The 15,537-nt window shown below is 32.1% G+C and overlaps 2 protein-coding genes across 6 annotated transcripts in view; one reads left to right on the forward strand and one right to left on the reverse strand.

Annotated features, from left to right (window-relative positions):
- Nucleotides 1-15,537, forward strand: part of LOC135803323 (uncharacterized) — a 78,947-nt gene that overhangs the window by 47,842 nt on the left and 15,568 nt on the right. The gene's annotated exons all lie outside the window — the stretch shown is intronic.
- LOC135798869 (fasciclin-3-like) lies at nucleotides 62-6,938 on the reverse strand. 5 transcript variants are annotated; one of them, XM_065311850.1, is made up of 8 exons: nucleotides 6,587-6,938; nucleotides 5,620-5,949; nucleotides 5,376-5,563; nucleotides 5,172-5,313; nucleotides 4,975-5,013; nucleotides 4,760-4,873; nucleotides 1,371-1,395; nucleotides 62-812 (listed from the first exon to the last, which is right to left on the reverse strand). In XM_065311850.1, exons 1-8 carry the CDS (start codon nucleotides 6,921-6,923, stop codon nucleotides 413-415), a joined length of 1,575 nt encoding a protein of 524 aa, XP_065167922.1. In that variant the 5' UTR covers nucleotides 6,924-6,938; the 3' UTR covers nucleotides 62-412. The 5 variants fall into 5 exon arrangements, with proteins under 5 accessions (XP_065167922.1, XP_065167913.1, XP_065167930.1 ...); XM_065311841.1 differs by having other exon boundaries at nucleotides 62-815; XM_065311858.1 differs by lacking the exon at nucleotides 4,975-5,013 and having other exon boundaries at nucleotides 62-815.

Consider the following 15,537-nt stretch of genomic DNA (forward strand, 5'->3'; position numbering starts at 1 on the left):
TTTTTTTGTGAAAAATTTAATTTTTTGATTTTTTATAGCAAAAAAATATAAAATTCTATAATACTATACATAATTTATAAACTTTTGTTTAAGTACGTCTACTTTAGTGCATCGCACACACACAAACAGTGATTAATTAATTAATTAATTAATAATTAATAATACTAGTCTTATAAATTTTGATTTCAGATCTTTGTTTACTTAGATTTCTACATAGAAGTTTTGTACTCTGAAAAACTTCAATATGTTATCATAAATTGTCATTGTATAGATTCTATAGATTATTTAAACAAAAAGTAATAACAAATTATCATTTAGAACACATTTATATTACTATGTTTGATATTATTGATGTATTTTTGAGGTTATGGCCTGTTTTTCTAATTATTTCGGTTGTTGTGCATTGAAATGTTTAAATCTTTCGCTCTTTGACTTCTTTATCATCTTTATCTTTATCTCTGCTGTCTGGATTTGTCTTATCGGGGCTGTAGACTATTTCGGCGTATTCTGTTTTGTCATCTTCGGACTTAAGCACAGGTCGTAGATTAGGACTAACCAGGTCTAGTTCGGCGTAAACCAATCCGTCGGTTTTTTTTGCTTCCTCAGCAGGTGAAACTGGATTCACGGGATTTTCGGCGATTGCTTCTCCTAAAGGTATTTTTACATCTTCGGTCGAGTTGTGTGTTTGGTCTTCGGGGACATTTGTGGTTTTATCTCTGGATTTTTTCAATGCGACTAATTTCGTCCGCAAGGTTTGAATTATGTCTTTTGGTTCGCGGGACTCCTTGGGTGCTTCAGCTGATTCTGTGTCACTGCTAGAAAATATACATATATTAACCCGGCGCCTTCACAAAATATTTGCATAAGTTTAAAGATAAATATCTCGGCTAATAATTGAAAGATTTATAATATTTAAATTGTTTTTTATAGATTGATTAATAATCTATAACTTTACAAGATTTCAGTTTAATATCTATAAATTTCAAAATGTTATAAACGTTTTTGTAAAAATATCATAACAATATAACTGTTAAATTGATTAATCATGTTTTAAAAGTTAAATATCTCTTGAAATAATAATAATATTTAAAAAATTCAAATTGTTGTTGATAGATTAATTAAAAATCTACATAGTTGCAAAATTTCAGTTTAATATCTTTAAAATTCAAGAAGTTATGCACGTTTTAATAAAAAAAATGAAACAAAAATTTCTTTTTAATAATTAAAATATTTCAAAAATTTAAAGTGTATTTTATAGATAAACTAATAACTAATAACAATACTAAATTTCAATAAATAATCTTTAAAACTAAAAAAGTTATGAGAATTTTTCTAAAAAAAAATAAAATAAAAAATCTTATTTCACATACGATTCTCCAGTTGATTGTCGACGTCCTGAAATATAACAATCAAAATAAGATAAATAAACAATTAATCACTAAAACAAGACATTAGTAAGCAAGCTGTTAGTAAAAGCACAAAATCACGTCATTATTTATTTATTTATTTATTCGTCTTCACTCCTTTCATTTATCATTTATATATAAAAACAATCTTTAATCATCAATATTTGTTCATCAATATAATTTATATCGCAACCGATCAAATAATTAATGTTATCATATACCTAACATAATAATATTCATTTTTTCTCATCCGCATCATCATCGAAAAACGTCCATCTTACTAATTAATTAGAATATGAATGAAAATAATTTATTATGAATGCTCCGAATCAATGCATTAATTAATCTCATCCTAAATGTTATTATTTATGTAATACACAATCGAGTGTTCGAGCATAGTTTTCACATTCTCACATTTCATTCGATTCAATCGATCGCGATTGAAAACATAATTCAAACAGAGCGCAACCATCCGCTTAAATAATTTATTAATTAATTACATTACGTAATTAATAAAATAATAATATGCTGCGTTTTAATTGTATTTGATTAATCTGATTATCGTGTTGTTGTATTATTTTGCGCTAAAACATAAATTTTATTATATTCTTCACATGTTCAAACATTTACTTATACAGTTTACGTTTTCTTTATGATTTAAAATTTATGAAGTAATTTTTCACAATTTTTTTTTTGATTTATTTAAAGTTTTTCAAACGTATTTTACAGCTGATTTATTTCTTGTTAATTTTATATACATGAGAATATAGTGGAGGCGCCGGGCTAACATTAACTACGCTTAAGAAACAAAAATAATTTCAAATAAATCAGCTGTAAGCTTTTATTTTTATTAATCGTTAGATATTGTTATGTTAAATTGTTGTCAACAAAGTGGAATAAAATAGAAATATGGCAGTATTGTATGTTGCAGTGTTTTTGATGTGATTGGTTCCGTTTTCGAAAGTAAAAAAGACTACAAACTAATTTTTTATATAACTAGGCGAGAATGTACTTAAGTAATGATCACAAAAAACGATAAGTTATTTAGATTTAAATTTAATTTAATTTAATTAAAACTTTTAAGGACGAAATTGTTTCTAGCTAAATATTAACGTGATAAATGATAATTATTTTGAATGTTTTTTGTTTTTTTCGTTTGAGAATAGAGAGCGTGTGTGAGTTTTATGATTAATGTGTTGTTTTTATGTTGATTTCTCGTTTTTTTTTTTTGGTTTAGACGGCAGTGTCAATTTTTTTCTCTTTGATCGGATGATCGTTGCCGTTAATATACTCTTGGGAGCCGTGGTGGTGGGGATTGTCGACGCCGTCGACGACGCGCGGCGTCGAGCGATGGTGGTCGCCGCCGCCGCCGCCGTCCGCGCCGCCTACGCCGCCGGACGTGTAATCAATGACGTGCGCGCCTCCTAAAACAAAAACCACACACGTTTTTTACCGAGCTGTGCAGAGACAGACAGACAGAGGCCAAAACTACTCAATACAGGGTGTTTACGATATGAGATGATAATTAAACCACCCTTAAAGGACCAAAACTACGCATTCCGAAAATTTTATTATTTTATGCTAACTAAAATGATTCCAAATGAGCTAAAATGAGTATGTGTGTGATTTTGTACCCGGCGCCTCCACATAATACTTTTATATGTTGAAATATCGATCACCAATAGAAAATAAAATGAAATAAAATAAAGAAATGCAACAAGATCTAAAATGTAATGAAAGCGCAAAAGGCGATGGAAAATAAATGAGGGTGGCGTGAGTGTCTCGCTTGTTGTGGCGTCTGATGCTGGAGAAAATCGTAAAATTTCCGGAAACATGAACGCGAGGAAATCGACAAAATCGAAGACAACGAGAAAAGTGCTAAACGAGACAAACTAGCAGCAGCAAGAGAAAACAATGAAACACAGAAATAAAAAAAAGAGTGGAGCGCAAGTAACGAAAAGATAAAGTACACCCAACGACGAAAACGGGTGTCCGGGGGTGTCGAGGCAAACGATACACCCTCACGAGGGTGTTGCGACAAAGAATCACCGTCATATATTATCCGAAAAAGAACCAATTTGAAATAACAATAAAACAAACGTAAAACAAACGCATTCTTGAATAAACCCGGCGCCTCCACATAATACTTTTACATGGAAATATTATTAACTTAAAAACACACCCAAAAACAATAAAAATCTACTCATTATTAAAGTTAATAACATTATTGTGTTATTATACAATGAAAATTATGAATTTTATATATTTTTCTGTGAAATTTTTATTTAAATCGAATAATTGTGTTTTTTTTATTGGTTGTATTGACAGATTGTTTTAAATGATTCAGGTGGGAAAACTATTTTCATTTGCTTATCGCTTTTCGCTTTCCGCGTCTTCCGTTCACTATCGAGGGAATTCAAAAACGGAAACGCAAAAACGCTACACTAACAGTCGCAACTTTAATGGCTTCTAAGAGAGTCTTTAAGTGTCCTTTAAAACTTTTAAAGAAGTCTTTAACTAAGAATTATTTTTTAGAAAAAAACTAGGGCAAGAAAATAAAACTTAAAAATATAGAAGTTGTTTATGTAAAGAATAACGGTCTGAAAACTACTAAATGTGTAATTAATTTAGTTTTTTGATAATAACTCAGAAACGCGTAAAGATAAATTTATAATTTTAATTTTACGTTAATCTGTATTAAATTCTGCATATAATATGTTAATAAGAACTTTGTGCATTAAACCAACAAAAAGTTATAAACAATTAAACTTGATTTTGTAAAAATTTTGATGTGTTTATGATTTTAACGATTACTCTGTATAAAATTATAATAAAGACGTAAATTATACATATTTCAATGCACAATTTAATACTTAATGTAATGTTAAAATATTAATAACGATAACATTAAAAGTTTTTGAGTTATTAACAAAATACTAAACAAAAATAATTTTCTTCAATTTTTAGACCGTTATTCTACACATAATAATTTTAATGATTTATGAAACTGTATGAACCATGATGATTTCAAAATCTACAGAATGTAATGATCAAATAATCTACATCTACTCATGATAAACAATTTACAACTCACAGTTGTCTAAATTATTATAAACAAATAATCCGTCGATTAGTTTGCAGTTTACAATCGTTGTGTTCCCGTGTCGGAGTCAAAACGAATAGAAAAGCACAACAATTACACATTTTCGGTCTTCACTTCACATTTCCATCAATAATATTAATAACAATGTATGCAATTAATACGGTTAGTATTGCAGAATAGGAAAGCAACGTGAATTACACACTGTACAAATTAATAACAATAAATAAACAAGTTTAAAGTCAAAACTTACCGGAGAAACACCACCGATCGGTTTTCCACGCAAACACCGTCAAAAACACGAGGAAAAACACCACCAAAATGGCGGCGACAATAGCCACAATCGCAGAAGCTCCAAATTCAACACCTAAGATAAAAATATCAACATTAATAAACAAATTAAACAAAATATTAATTTATATTTTATATTTATTTAAAAATTTATGATTTTATGAGTTTAATTCTTACCATGAATATTGTAACGTTTATAAATAAACTTTTTCAGTCCTTTCGAGGAGAGCATGAGGGTTGAAAGGAGAAAAACATGAATATTCAGATATTCACGATGCAAAACGCGCGCGTTTATGTTTATTCATAAGAACGATCATGCTTTTCAAGTTGTAATGCAGTTTTTAATCAAAAACAAACCAAAAACAATCATTTACCTTCGGGTTCAGGACTTGTCGAAATCAGAACCGTGTATTCCTGTGTCCCCATGTCATTGTAAGCTGTCAGAATGAATTGCGTCTCGGTATCTTGTTTATTAATCGCTGCAATTCGTAAATTAGCCACGTAATGTCCACGTCCCTTAAAAAATAACAAAATAAATTAATAAAAATTAAATTTAAGGTTATGTTTGATTAATTTACTTTATCCTGAGCCGACTCTGCTTCTATCCTTCCGGACCTGTCAACATTGCCCTCTCGGATCTTCTCACCCCTTATGGTCCATTCAATTTGCGGTTTGGGGTTGGCTTCGACCACAACCGAAATTATACCCGACTTACCAATCTCATAACCAAACTTGTCAATTGGATTTTGTTGACTTAAAGGTGGATCTATACAAAATAATCGTTTAATAATATTTTTTTGGTTTTGAATTAAATTTACTTACATTTTACATCCAATTGTCGTGCTGCGACATTGTTTTCCGGAAGTGCCGGATGTGTAGCTACACATTTCAACAGTTTTCCGTTATCAGAGGGTTGTAAAACCCGCGTGAGATTCTGTAATTTCGAATGTAGGTCTTCCTTGGCCAGGTCTACAATGGTAGGCATGCTGAGTCCTTCGCCGGTTAAAAGTTCATCATCCAGATACCAGGAAATATTCGCTACGGGTCTTCCGTCCCTTATCACGCAGGAGGCGTGAAGGGTGTCGTGCATTTTGTACACTCTTAATGAATCTGTGCCTCGGGATAAATCTAGTTCTGGTTGTCTTGGTGGTCCTGTGGAAATAATAGGTTTTTATAATTGTTCACAGCACCTCCACCATTTTTAAAATATAAATTTTAAGTACATTTTATAGCTTTTAAAGAAGTCTTTAACTAAGGATTATTTTTTTAAAGAAAAAAATAGAGCAAGAAAATAAAACTTTAAAATTTACAAGTTGTTTATGTAAAGAATAACGGTCTAAAATTTACAATAAATGTAATTGATTTAGTTTTTTGAAAATAATTCAAAAACAAATAAAGATAAATTTATTATTTTGATTTAGTATTAATCTATATTAAATTCTGCATAATATTTGTATATATGAACTTTGTTCAATAAACCAATAAAAAGTTATAAACAATTAAACTTGGTTTTGTGAAAATTTTGATGTGTTTATGATTTTAACGATTACTCAGTATAAAATTATATAAGGGACATATGATATACACAATCTAATGTAAAATTTAATACTTAATATCATGTATAAAAAATCAATCAGATAACGTTAAAACTGTTTGAGTTATTAACAAAATAGTAAACAAAATCATTTTTTAGGTTTTTCAGACCGCTGTTCTATACATATCAATTTTTATGTTTTACAAGACTACATAATAATACTTCCCGGCGCATCCACTATATTACAATACTTACGTGCAACAGTTAACTGCATCGATCCAAACGGTTCCTGATACTCTGTCTCAATACCCAGATAACACTTGACCTTGCCATTGTTGATCTCCTGCACACTATCCAGCGTGAAACCACATTGTCCTGCTGAGAGTCCAGCGCCATAATACGACACACCACCACGTGGAGGCAACTTATTGTTGAGATTAAACGTACTCATGCCAGGAATATCCACACGGCAGTATTGCAAAGGTACGCCAACTTTACACAAGAAAGTAACATTTTGTCCTGGCAGAACAACACTTTCCCTTGGCTGGACATCAACTACAACAGCTAGTGATCCTGAAAATAAAAAAAACATTTAAAATTAATAAAAATTATTTAGTAGTAAAGATAATAATCGTTATGATCCTGTTTGTTTTTATCCAGCTGGTATGGAATACACGATGTAAAATAAATCAAAAAATGTCGCGCTTGACAAAACCCTCGGCGGGAAATCAGTGAAAAGCTTGGAAAAATCTAGGCTACACCTGTCCACATTCACCACTGGATATATATAATATTTTCAACTTTATTGTATGTGTGTTGTTTCATCATGCTTTGTCCTTTTTAGTTCGGTGCCCGGCGCCTCCACCAAGCGGACCTCTGGCCTTATCGCCGCCGAACTCATAAAAGTGGAAAAACGCCAAGCGCACCAAGCGCACAGTCGTGATATATGTTTGAGTTAGGCGACCGGGGGATAAAAAATAGCATAGTCGTGGGGTGAGTGAACGGGAGCGGCAGCGCAGCACGGAAACGAACCGAATTTGCAATAAATCCTGTTTTTGATTTTCCATTCGATTATGCACGTGATGCACGCGCAACTAGTTCCCCGACCGTCACAAACAAAACATTCGCAAGCCTTAAAATGTAAAATTTCATGTTTTTAGCATTGTTTATGATTAAGGGCAGTAATTTACAAGTTGCAACCCGTTTCATTGTTTCGCACCGCTTTGTTAGCAATGATTACGTCCGCCATTGTCAATTGATAAGCGTTATTGCCGATTAGCATTGTGTTCGACGCTTTTGTTCGGAATTCAATTTTATTGTTTCAACCCCTCAATTAAAAAACAATTTACTAGTTGTTTCTTTTTAGTTAGGTTCTAGTCATCACATCAATTTACTTCTTGCTTCGAGAGTTTTTCTCTCGCCTAGACGGCGTGAAGAAACAAAAATCCGACTCGTTTTTAATTGCGTTAATGCTCGCGCCGCCGGCGCCTCCACCGAACTCGTTTCGCTTCTTGGTTTGCTAGAAAACGAAACGCTTGTTACATGCCGGGTTGTATTTATTTTTTTTGCTTCTCAGAAACAGCCGACTTGTTGTTGCGAGTTCCGGGACGATCGTTAAGTCGACTAATGACGTTTCGACGCCTAATTGAGAACATCGAACAACGATGCGAAAGTTTTTACTTTCACGAAAACGCAGAAAATAAATGTTATGTTTAAAATGGAATAACTTTTAAACCATTAAACTTACAACACTAATATTTAGTTATTATAAACTTTAGTTTATTGTCTATCAAATAAACTTTTAATAACTTTCATATCTATTTTAGTTTATGAGTTATCGCAATTTAAAAATTATCAGTCATAAAATTTCAAAATAAAATAAACATCAACTTTACAACAACATAACTTTATAACGACAAAAGTGACATTAACGCCCTTTTACACACATAATCCCCAACTCAATACCTATCAACTAAAATTTAAATCAAAACAATATCTCTAATATTTTTAAAATTATTCAAAGAAAAAGATCAACTTTCAATATAACAAGTAACGTTGATAAGTAAAAACAAATTAAAAATTAATTAAAACGCAATCCTGCGCGTGCGACAGACACAATGAACATTGAAGCAGCAAAATTAGAAAATTACGAACGCGATGAAGTCGTAAATTATGTTCGAAACACTGGGCGCCTCCACCATCCGGCTAAAAAAACATTCGCAACCGAAAAGTCGTTCATTAAAAACCCGAAACTAACACTTTTACAAACACACGCACTGAAAATATACAAAGAGACAAACACAACTACACAGATATTAGTGTTTTTCGCAGTAAATTCTTCCATGTACAAAAAAACGTTGAGCATATTGCAGCCATCGGAATTTTCCAATTAAAATCGTTCGCTCGTCGGGAAAACGCCGCTTAACACACTACAGGCGGCAAGTGCTGTTTTCAATGGTCGCTGCGAGCTTTATTTATTCGATTGCGGTTCATTATTCATCTGGCAATTATGCAATAAGCACAAATATGCGAATACATCGTGGGGATTATGTGGAGGCGTAGGGAGAAATTTAAAAAACGCAGACGTTGAGTTTTTAAAATTGGTATTAATTACGCGAGCTTTCAAAGGATCATTTACTGTTTGTGTCTATTAATAGCGAAAGCTTTCTGTATGTGAGCTTTCGTGTTGTTTTGTTTATGTATGTGTAAATATGTAAAGTTGAATAACGTTTAAGCTTGTTAGCCAGCTTTCGACGACTGAATGCGTCCGGATTTCGATTTTGGGTTTTCGCTCCTAAGCTTTGCAGCTTGCGGCGCGAGCTTTTGCTTATTCTGTTGCCATGTGACGCTGATAGTTTGCTCTTTCAAGGGATTTATCGCTGTGTGCGTGCGTGTATTGATGTGAGCTTTACTCTGTGCGCGAATGCGAGCTTGCATGTTTTTGCGAGAGAATGTGTGTGGCCGCATAACGATAACACGACGATAGTTTTTGCCATAATCCATCACGGCAAGCAAAGCTGGCTCGTTGGTGAAGCTGCACTTTTGCGCTTGAAAACTACCCGCATTGAAACAGCTCACGGAAAGCATTGAAATCTGAAATTGGACTAAATGTTTTAGACATTTTTATTGCCCAAAACTATAAATTTTATATATAAAAGTCATTAAATAACAATTAAAGATTAAAAACACAAAAATATGAAGAAAAAATTTAAGTCATATTTAAAAGCTTATAACTCAAAAACCAATTAACTAAGAATAACGTACAATACATCAAATTAAACCTTCACTTTTTGGCTTTAATTAAAAAGAAACATCAATTTAATCCGATAAAAACTCTTTGAGTTATCGCAAATTTAAATTTGTGTGTTTTTGGCGAAACATTTCTTTCAATTACCCAAAGTGTGGAGGCGCCGGACAAAACAATTTGCAACCAATTAAATGTATGTTGAGGCACGAGCCTGACACGATGCACGCCTGCGCAAACATGTACGCTTGTTATTGTTTAATTTGTCGTATTATCCTTGGGGCAGGAACAACATCGTCCTGTTGTAATATGCAAATTGGCATTTTGGCTGATTCGCAATTTTCGTACAATCATTTTATTAAATCATATTATATTATAAACACATCATTAAAATTGCTAAGATTTCGTAAACACTATGATAAGGTTTAATAAGAATTATCATCCTGATTTAAATAAATGTATTGTTGTTATTTATAATTTTGAATTGGCAGAAATTAAATCAATATTGTCAGATAGCGCCAATGTTTTACATTTTGCAAAGATAATATTTATGTATGATGCATTGCGTGTTGATGGAAATGCAAGGATAACTAACAACGTGCATATATTGACAGTGCAAATATTTTATAAATTTACCAAACAAACAAATTCGATGAAAACTAACAAAATGAAAATAATTATATAAAATAAATATTATATTATTAATAATAACAAAGAAAAAATGTTCATTTTTAATGATTGTTTATTTGTAGTTATTAATATATTATTTGATAAAATATTTTTGTAAAATTTGACCTTGAATGACCTTTAAACTACATTTTTGCAAAAATGCTCAAAAAATGCAAAAATAATCATTTTTGGCTTGTCATTAATTAACTAATTAATAAATTTACCTGAAATTAATATCATGTATCCTCTATTAAATTATCTATCAAATGATAGCAAATTTATTATTCTATCTCTTAAAACAAAAAAGTTACAAGCAAATAAAATATGTATTCTTCAATAAAATTTCGAAATTAAAAATTTAATATTAAAATCCAGGTCAAATAATAAAATAAAGATAATAAGGTAAGTCTGTTACAAGCAGTTTATAAAGTCATGATCCTGAAAGCCCAGAAATCCTCAGTTCACAAGACAATAAAAATGGAAATGAAATGAAATAAACGCCGAGTTAATGAAACAAAACGCGACGAAATGAAACGAAATGAGGCGGACGCAATGTAATGTATATAGATTAAAGCTGTGTAAGGATCAAAAGACAAAAAGAACGAAAAATAATTGAATTCAACACAAAATAATAAAATTCATACATATTTAAAATTATAATTATGTGGAGGCGCCGGGATTTTAAATTTTAAAATTTTATTTTTTATAATTTTTGAATTTTTGTTTGTGTAGGAATCTTATTTACAGTTCAGCCGTAATTAATTGATCGTTAACTACAGCTTCCGTTTAGTTTGCGCCGCCCCCATCCACCTAAACATTAAATACAAACAAAGGCGCGTCGTAATTTTCTGCATTCTCTCGGCGCAACAAATCATGCGGGTTGAGGCACACGACCCCTCAAAATTCAGCCGCCCCCAACGCTCTTTCTAAAGAACCGCAGGGTTTGAGAAGTGCTTCGACTCTAGTCGTGTTTATTTGCTGGCGTTAACAAGTCACGACGTGTTTACACATTCGATGAAGCAACAGCACAACACAAATTAAAATTATATACAGTGTGTCCTCTCATGCATATATTTTATTAAAACATGAATATCTCACAAACTATTTATGATATTAATTTGGTTTAAAAAGCATTTTATAGTGGATTAAATTATCTTTAATTTGGTATATAGATAGTTATTGTATATTTTATAGTTTTTAAGTTATTGCATTTTTAAGTTGAAAAATTATCTGCGTGTGGATTTCTTTATTAAATTTTTACGCGTTTGGCATTGTGTGTGATAAATTGAATGCCGTTGAGAGGCGCGGGGATTATTTGCGTTTTACGCACGAATTAGGTGCGCAAATATGCGCCGCCGGCGGGCGCTTCGACCGCCGCCACCTGCCGCCGCCGTATTGTCGAAGGGTTAAAGCCGCGTGCGCCTCTTGTGGCATTACTCGAGCAGAGAATGCGGCGCAAAAGGAGTGAATCCTTTGGCTTCCCTTCGGCACGAATTTCATCGCTCATCACTCGGAAACACAACGCACAGTAACAACACAAACACGAACGCACATCACACATGTTGCGTTTGTAAACAACCCTTAAGCTCACAGCACTTAAACACACAATATACAAAATTTAAACAAAGTACACTCGTTTTCAAAGTGTAATTGAGTGTAATTTCCAAGTAATTAAAACCAACTTTTTACTTTTGCGCCGGATAACTCCAGATGTGTTTGATATTTTGAGCTGAAAATTTCAGGATGTTTAAATTAGCTCATTGTTTATTAGGAGAATTGTTTTTGTTGCTATTTTTGAATAATTAATGTAAAATATTTAATGATAAACTTTGTTGAATTTACGTTTGAAGTTGATAAAATGCTTTGGTCAATTTTGACATTAAAAATCTCGGATTCTACTGAAGATTTTTTTAAAATTGTTTAAACATTCGATAGATAATTTAATTGTTTATAATATTTGATAATTTTGTTAAATTATATTAAAAAGTCTAATAGTTATTAAGATTTGAAAAAAATACCCAAAAAAAAAATTGTTTTTTTAACATTTTAAAGTTTAGCAACAAATAACTCTGACAATAAACAATATATTTACAAAATTCTTTTACGAACATGAAAGATAATTTACTTAGCTATAAGACTGTGAAAGTTTTAAGTTAAAATATTAAAAACTATAGACGTAGTACAATTTTGAAAAAAATATGTTTTCACTCAAAAACTCAAATTTTTTAAATTTTAAACTTTTGCCTTTTATTGCATAAAAACTCATTAATAATAAATACTGAAGCATTTTAAAATTGCTCATGTATATCTCTGATTTACTAGCTCGGGTTTAACAAATTGCAAAACCACACAAAAAGCGTGCCCCGACTCAAAACCTCGAAAAAAAGCTCGTTCGCATTCGTTAGCGGAGCAATCATTTACAGAAGTCAACTGAGTAGAGCAAAGTTATAGATCCGCATGATTTATAATGACAACTTGCTTAAAACCTGCAGAACCAGCCGCCACAAAACCACCCGCAGTTGGCAATCGCACGAGGGTAGTGATTACGCCACGAGTGATTGGATTCCAGGTCAAATGGAAACCGAACTGAATTTTACCACACACGTGGAAAATCACATTCACCGCGACGTAAATAAATGATTCCACCTCATATCGAATAATTAATGTTCAAATAATAATAATAATGAATTAAAATGTTCGTAATTGATTGAATTGGTCACCAATCCTGAGCTTTGTCAAACGGGAGATTTGCGGAACAATGGCGTGGGATTCAAACGCGTCGACATGCAATTACCTGCAACAAAAAGAAACATAATTAGCAATTACGCCCTCGACTGTTTGCCATACCTATTACTGTTAGTATTACTATTAGCATCAGCAGAGTTGAATGTTTGCGGTGCGTTGAGTTGCAGTTTACAGATCGTTATTTGCATCGTGCCATCACAAACACATATGTTTACGCAATGCAACATTAACATGTTTGAAAAAGTGAGTTGACTTAGTTGGTAATTTATATAACAATGCAATTATTATGTAATTATTAGAAAATAAACATGTTTGAAATTATTTTGATTTTTTGTGTTTTTGATTTTTTTGTTTAAATTGTTTATAACTATTGTAATTATTATTATTTTGCAACAAAAATTTTGCTGTATATAAACAATTAAATTTAGTATAAGCTGCTATTTTTAATTTGTTAAAAATATAATTGTAATTATGTTTTATTTAGTGTGAAAGTTGAAGAAAAAATATTTTTTAAATTTTTTAATTTTATTTTTAAATTTGTTGTAACTTTACCAAAATATAATATTTTTTAACAAAAGCTTTATAATATTATAAAAAATTAAATGTACTTTATGATCCCTTTTTGAATTGTTCAAATATTTTATCTAGAACATAAAATATTTGAAGTTAAATTTGAGACAAAATTTGAAAACAAAAAAATTTAATTAAAAAAAAACTTTTTATATTTTTGCCTCTTCCGCTGTCAATTTTAATTGAATCTTCACTAAAATCACAAAACATATAGCTAATTAACCACTTTATACACTGAAATTTATTTCACTCAAAAATATTTATTTTTACAAAAGTTATAAACAAAAATCTAATGTGGAAGTGCCTGGCATAAAGAAACTCCCATATAATCACATCAAAATAATTAATACAATTAATGCCGTAACAACTTGCTTGAAAACAAACGTGCGTAGTGCGTACGTGCGCCGTCCCTTTTGATCGGCCGCACCCACCCCCAGATCCATAGTATGAGCCTAAGAGGGATCGGCTCAGCGATACATCCCGATCACTGTTTGTCCAATTAGTCGTGTTTAGTTTGCGTCACGCCACCGCCGAAATGTTTACCACACCGCGGGGGCGGCATCCGAGGCGGACTATACCTTTGTACACTGTTACACTACTCCCTCACATCCCTTGAAAATTGCACAAACAATACTAATATTAATCACCAATCCTCGTCTCTAGTGTGTGTGTTATGTTTGAGGTTATGTCATTACACCAATATAGCTGTAACGTATCATATCGGTGACGGAGTAATGGGCGCTCGCAATGCCAACACAAGCCTCGATTGCTCATCGTAATCCAGCAGATGTGAGGTATTAAGATATTATATAGGCTAAACAAGAACGAAACAAGAAACAACTGCGTTTGATTGGTGTATGCCCGGCGCCTCCACACTATTCAGAGTGTAGACCTAGTTTGGGGTAGTTAATGTGACAAAAGTGTCAGTGAAATGACGTTTGAATAATTAACGAAATTTGGAAATTTGTGAAGATAGATGGCGACATAGACGCGGTATAAATGTTTTGGCTTAACCTATATTTCCAAGTCAGGGCGTGAAACATCGACGTCGTAAATTATTCCGCTTCTTTGGTATTAGCTCAAACTTGTGCTCCAGTTGCAGATTATATATAGATTGGTATACAAAGTAAACAATGGAAAATATACAATGTGTTTAATCATAATATTTTGTGTATTAAATTATGTTTCAGTAAAGAAAAACGTTTTTTAAGTTTTGAAAAAAGAATTTGTTTTTATTTTTGTTGTAACTCCGCCATTTTTATAGGAATTTATTTAATAATTGGTAGGTTTACAAAATGCTTAATTGTTTATAAATTTGTTTTTAAAAATTTTAAAAATATTAATTTTTGTAGGAATTATTTGATGTCAAAATTGCAAATAAAAATTTTTGCTCGTTTTTTGAATTAGTTTACTTTTTATTTTTTGCTGCCGCCATCTTTAAACCAACCACAACCAAATTAACCAAGTTCATAGCCAATTAAATTCTCTATAAGCAACATTTTAAATTTTTCAAAAATATTAACCACAACCAAAGATATTCAACCCTAAACTTCACTCTTCAACTCAACATAATTTAAAAACATCATAATTTACTTCTTGATCACACTGTATATTGTGTTTTGTAAATAATGAAATTCCAGCGACTGGAATTGGCACATCGTTTAACTATTGAAATGTCCTGTTCGGTAATATGTGCGCATATGCTTGTCCTCCTAGTTGTACGCGTATTCTGCGGCGTGTGATAGTGAGCAGTGTCGCGTCCAACCCCTAAATTTAGGGCGCGATGCGCCGCCATACACGCCGCGAATATAATGCACGTCGAAATGGTTGTCGGTGACGGCAATTGAACGCTCGTTGTCATAGATCATTCGCAATGTGTGCCACACGCCAATAAAACGGAAAACGTTAGGGGCGGCGGCGGCCGGGGGTGGAAAATAGGACAACTTAAGGGATGTCAATCAAATGTGATCATGTTGTG

The sequence above is a fragment of the Atheta coriaria genome, unplaced genomic scaffold, assembly GCF_025399875.1.
Source record: "Atheta coriaria isolate IRGN ID8LTWV9N9 unplaced genomic scaffold, Caltech_Dcor_3.1 hic_scaffold_2_pilon, whole genome shotgun sequence".
Taxonomy (NCBI): domain Eukaryota; kingdom Metazoa; phylum Arthropoda; class Insecta; order Coleoptera; family Staphylinidae; genus Dalotia; species Dalotia coriaria.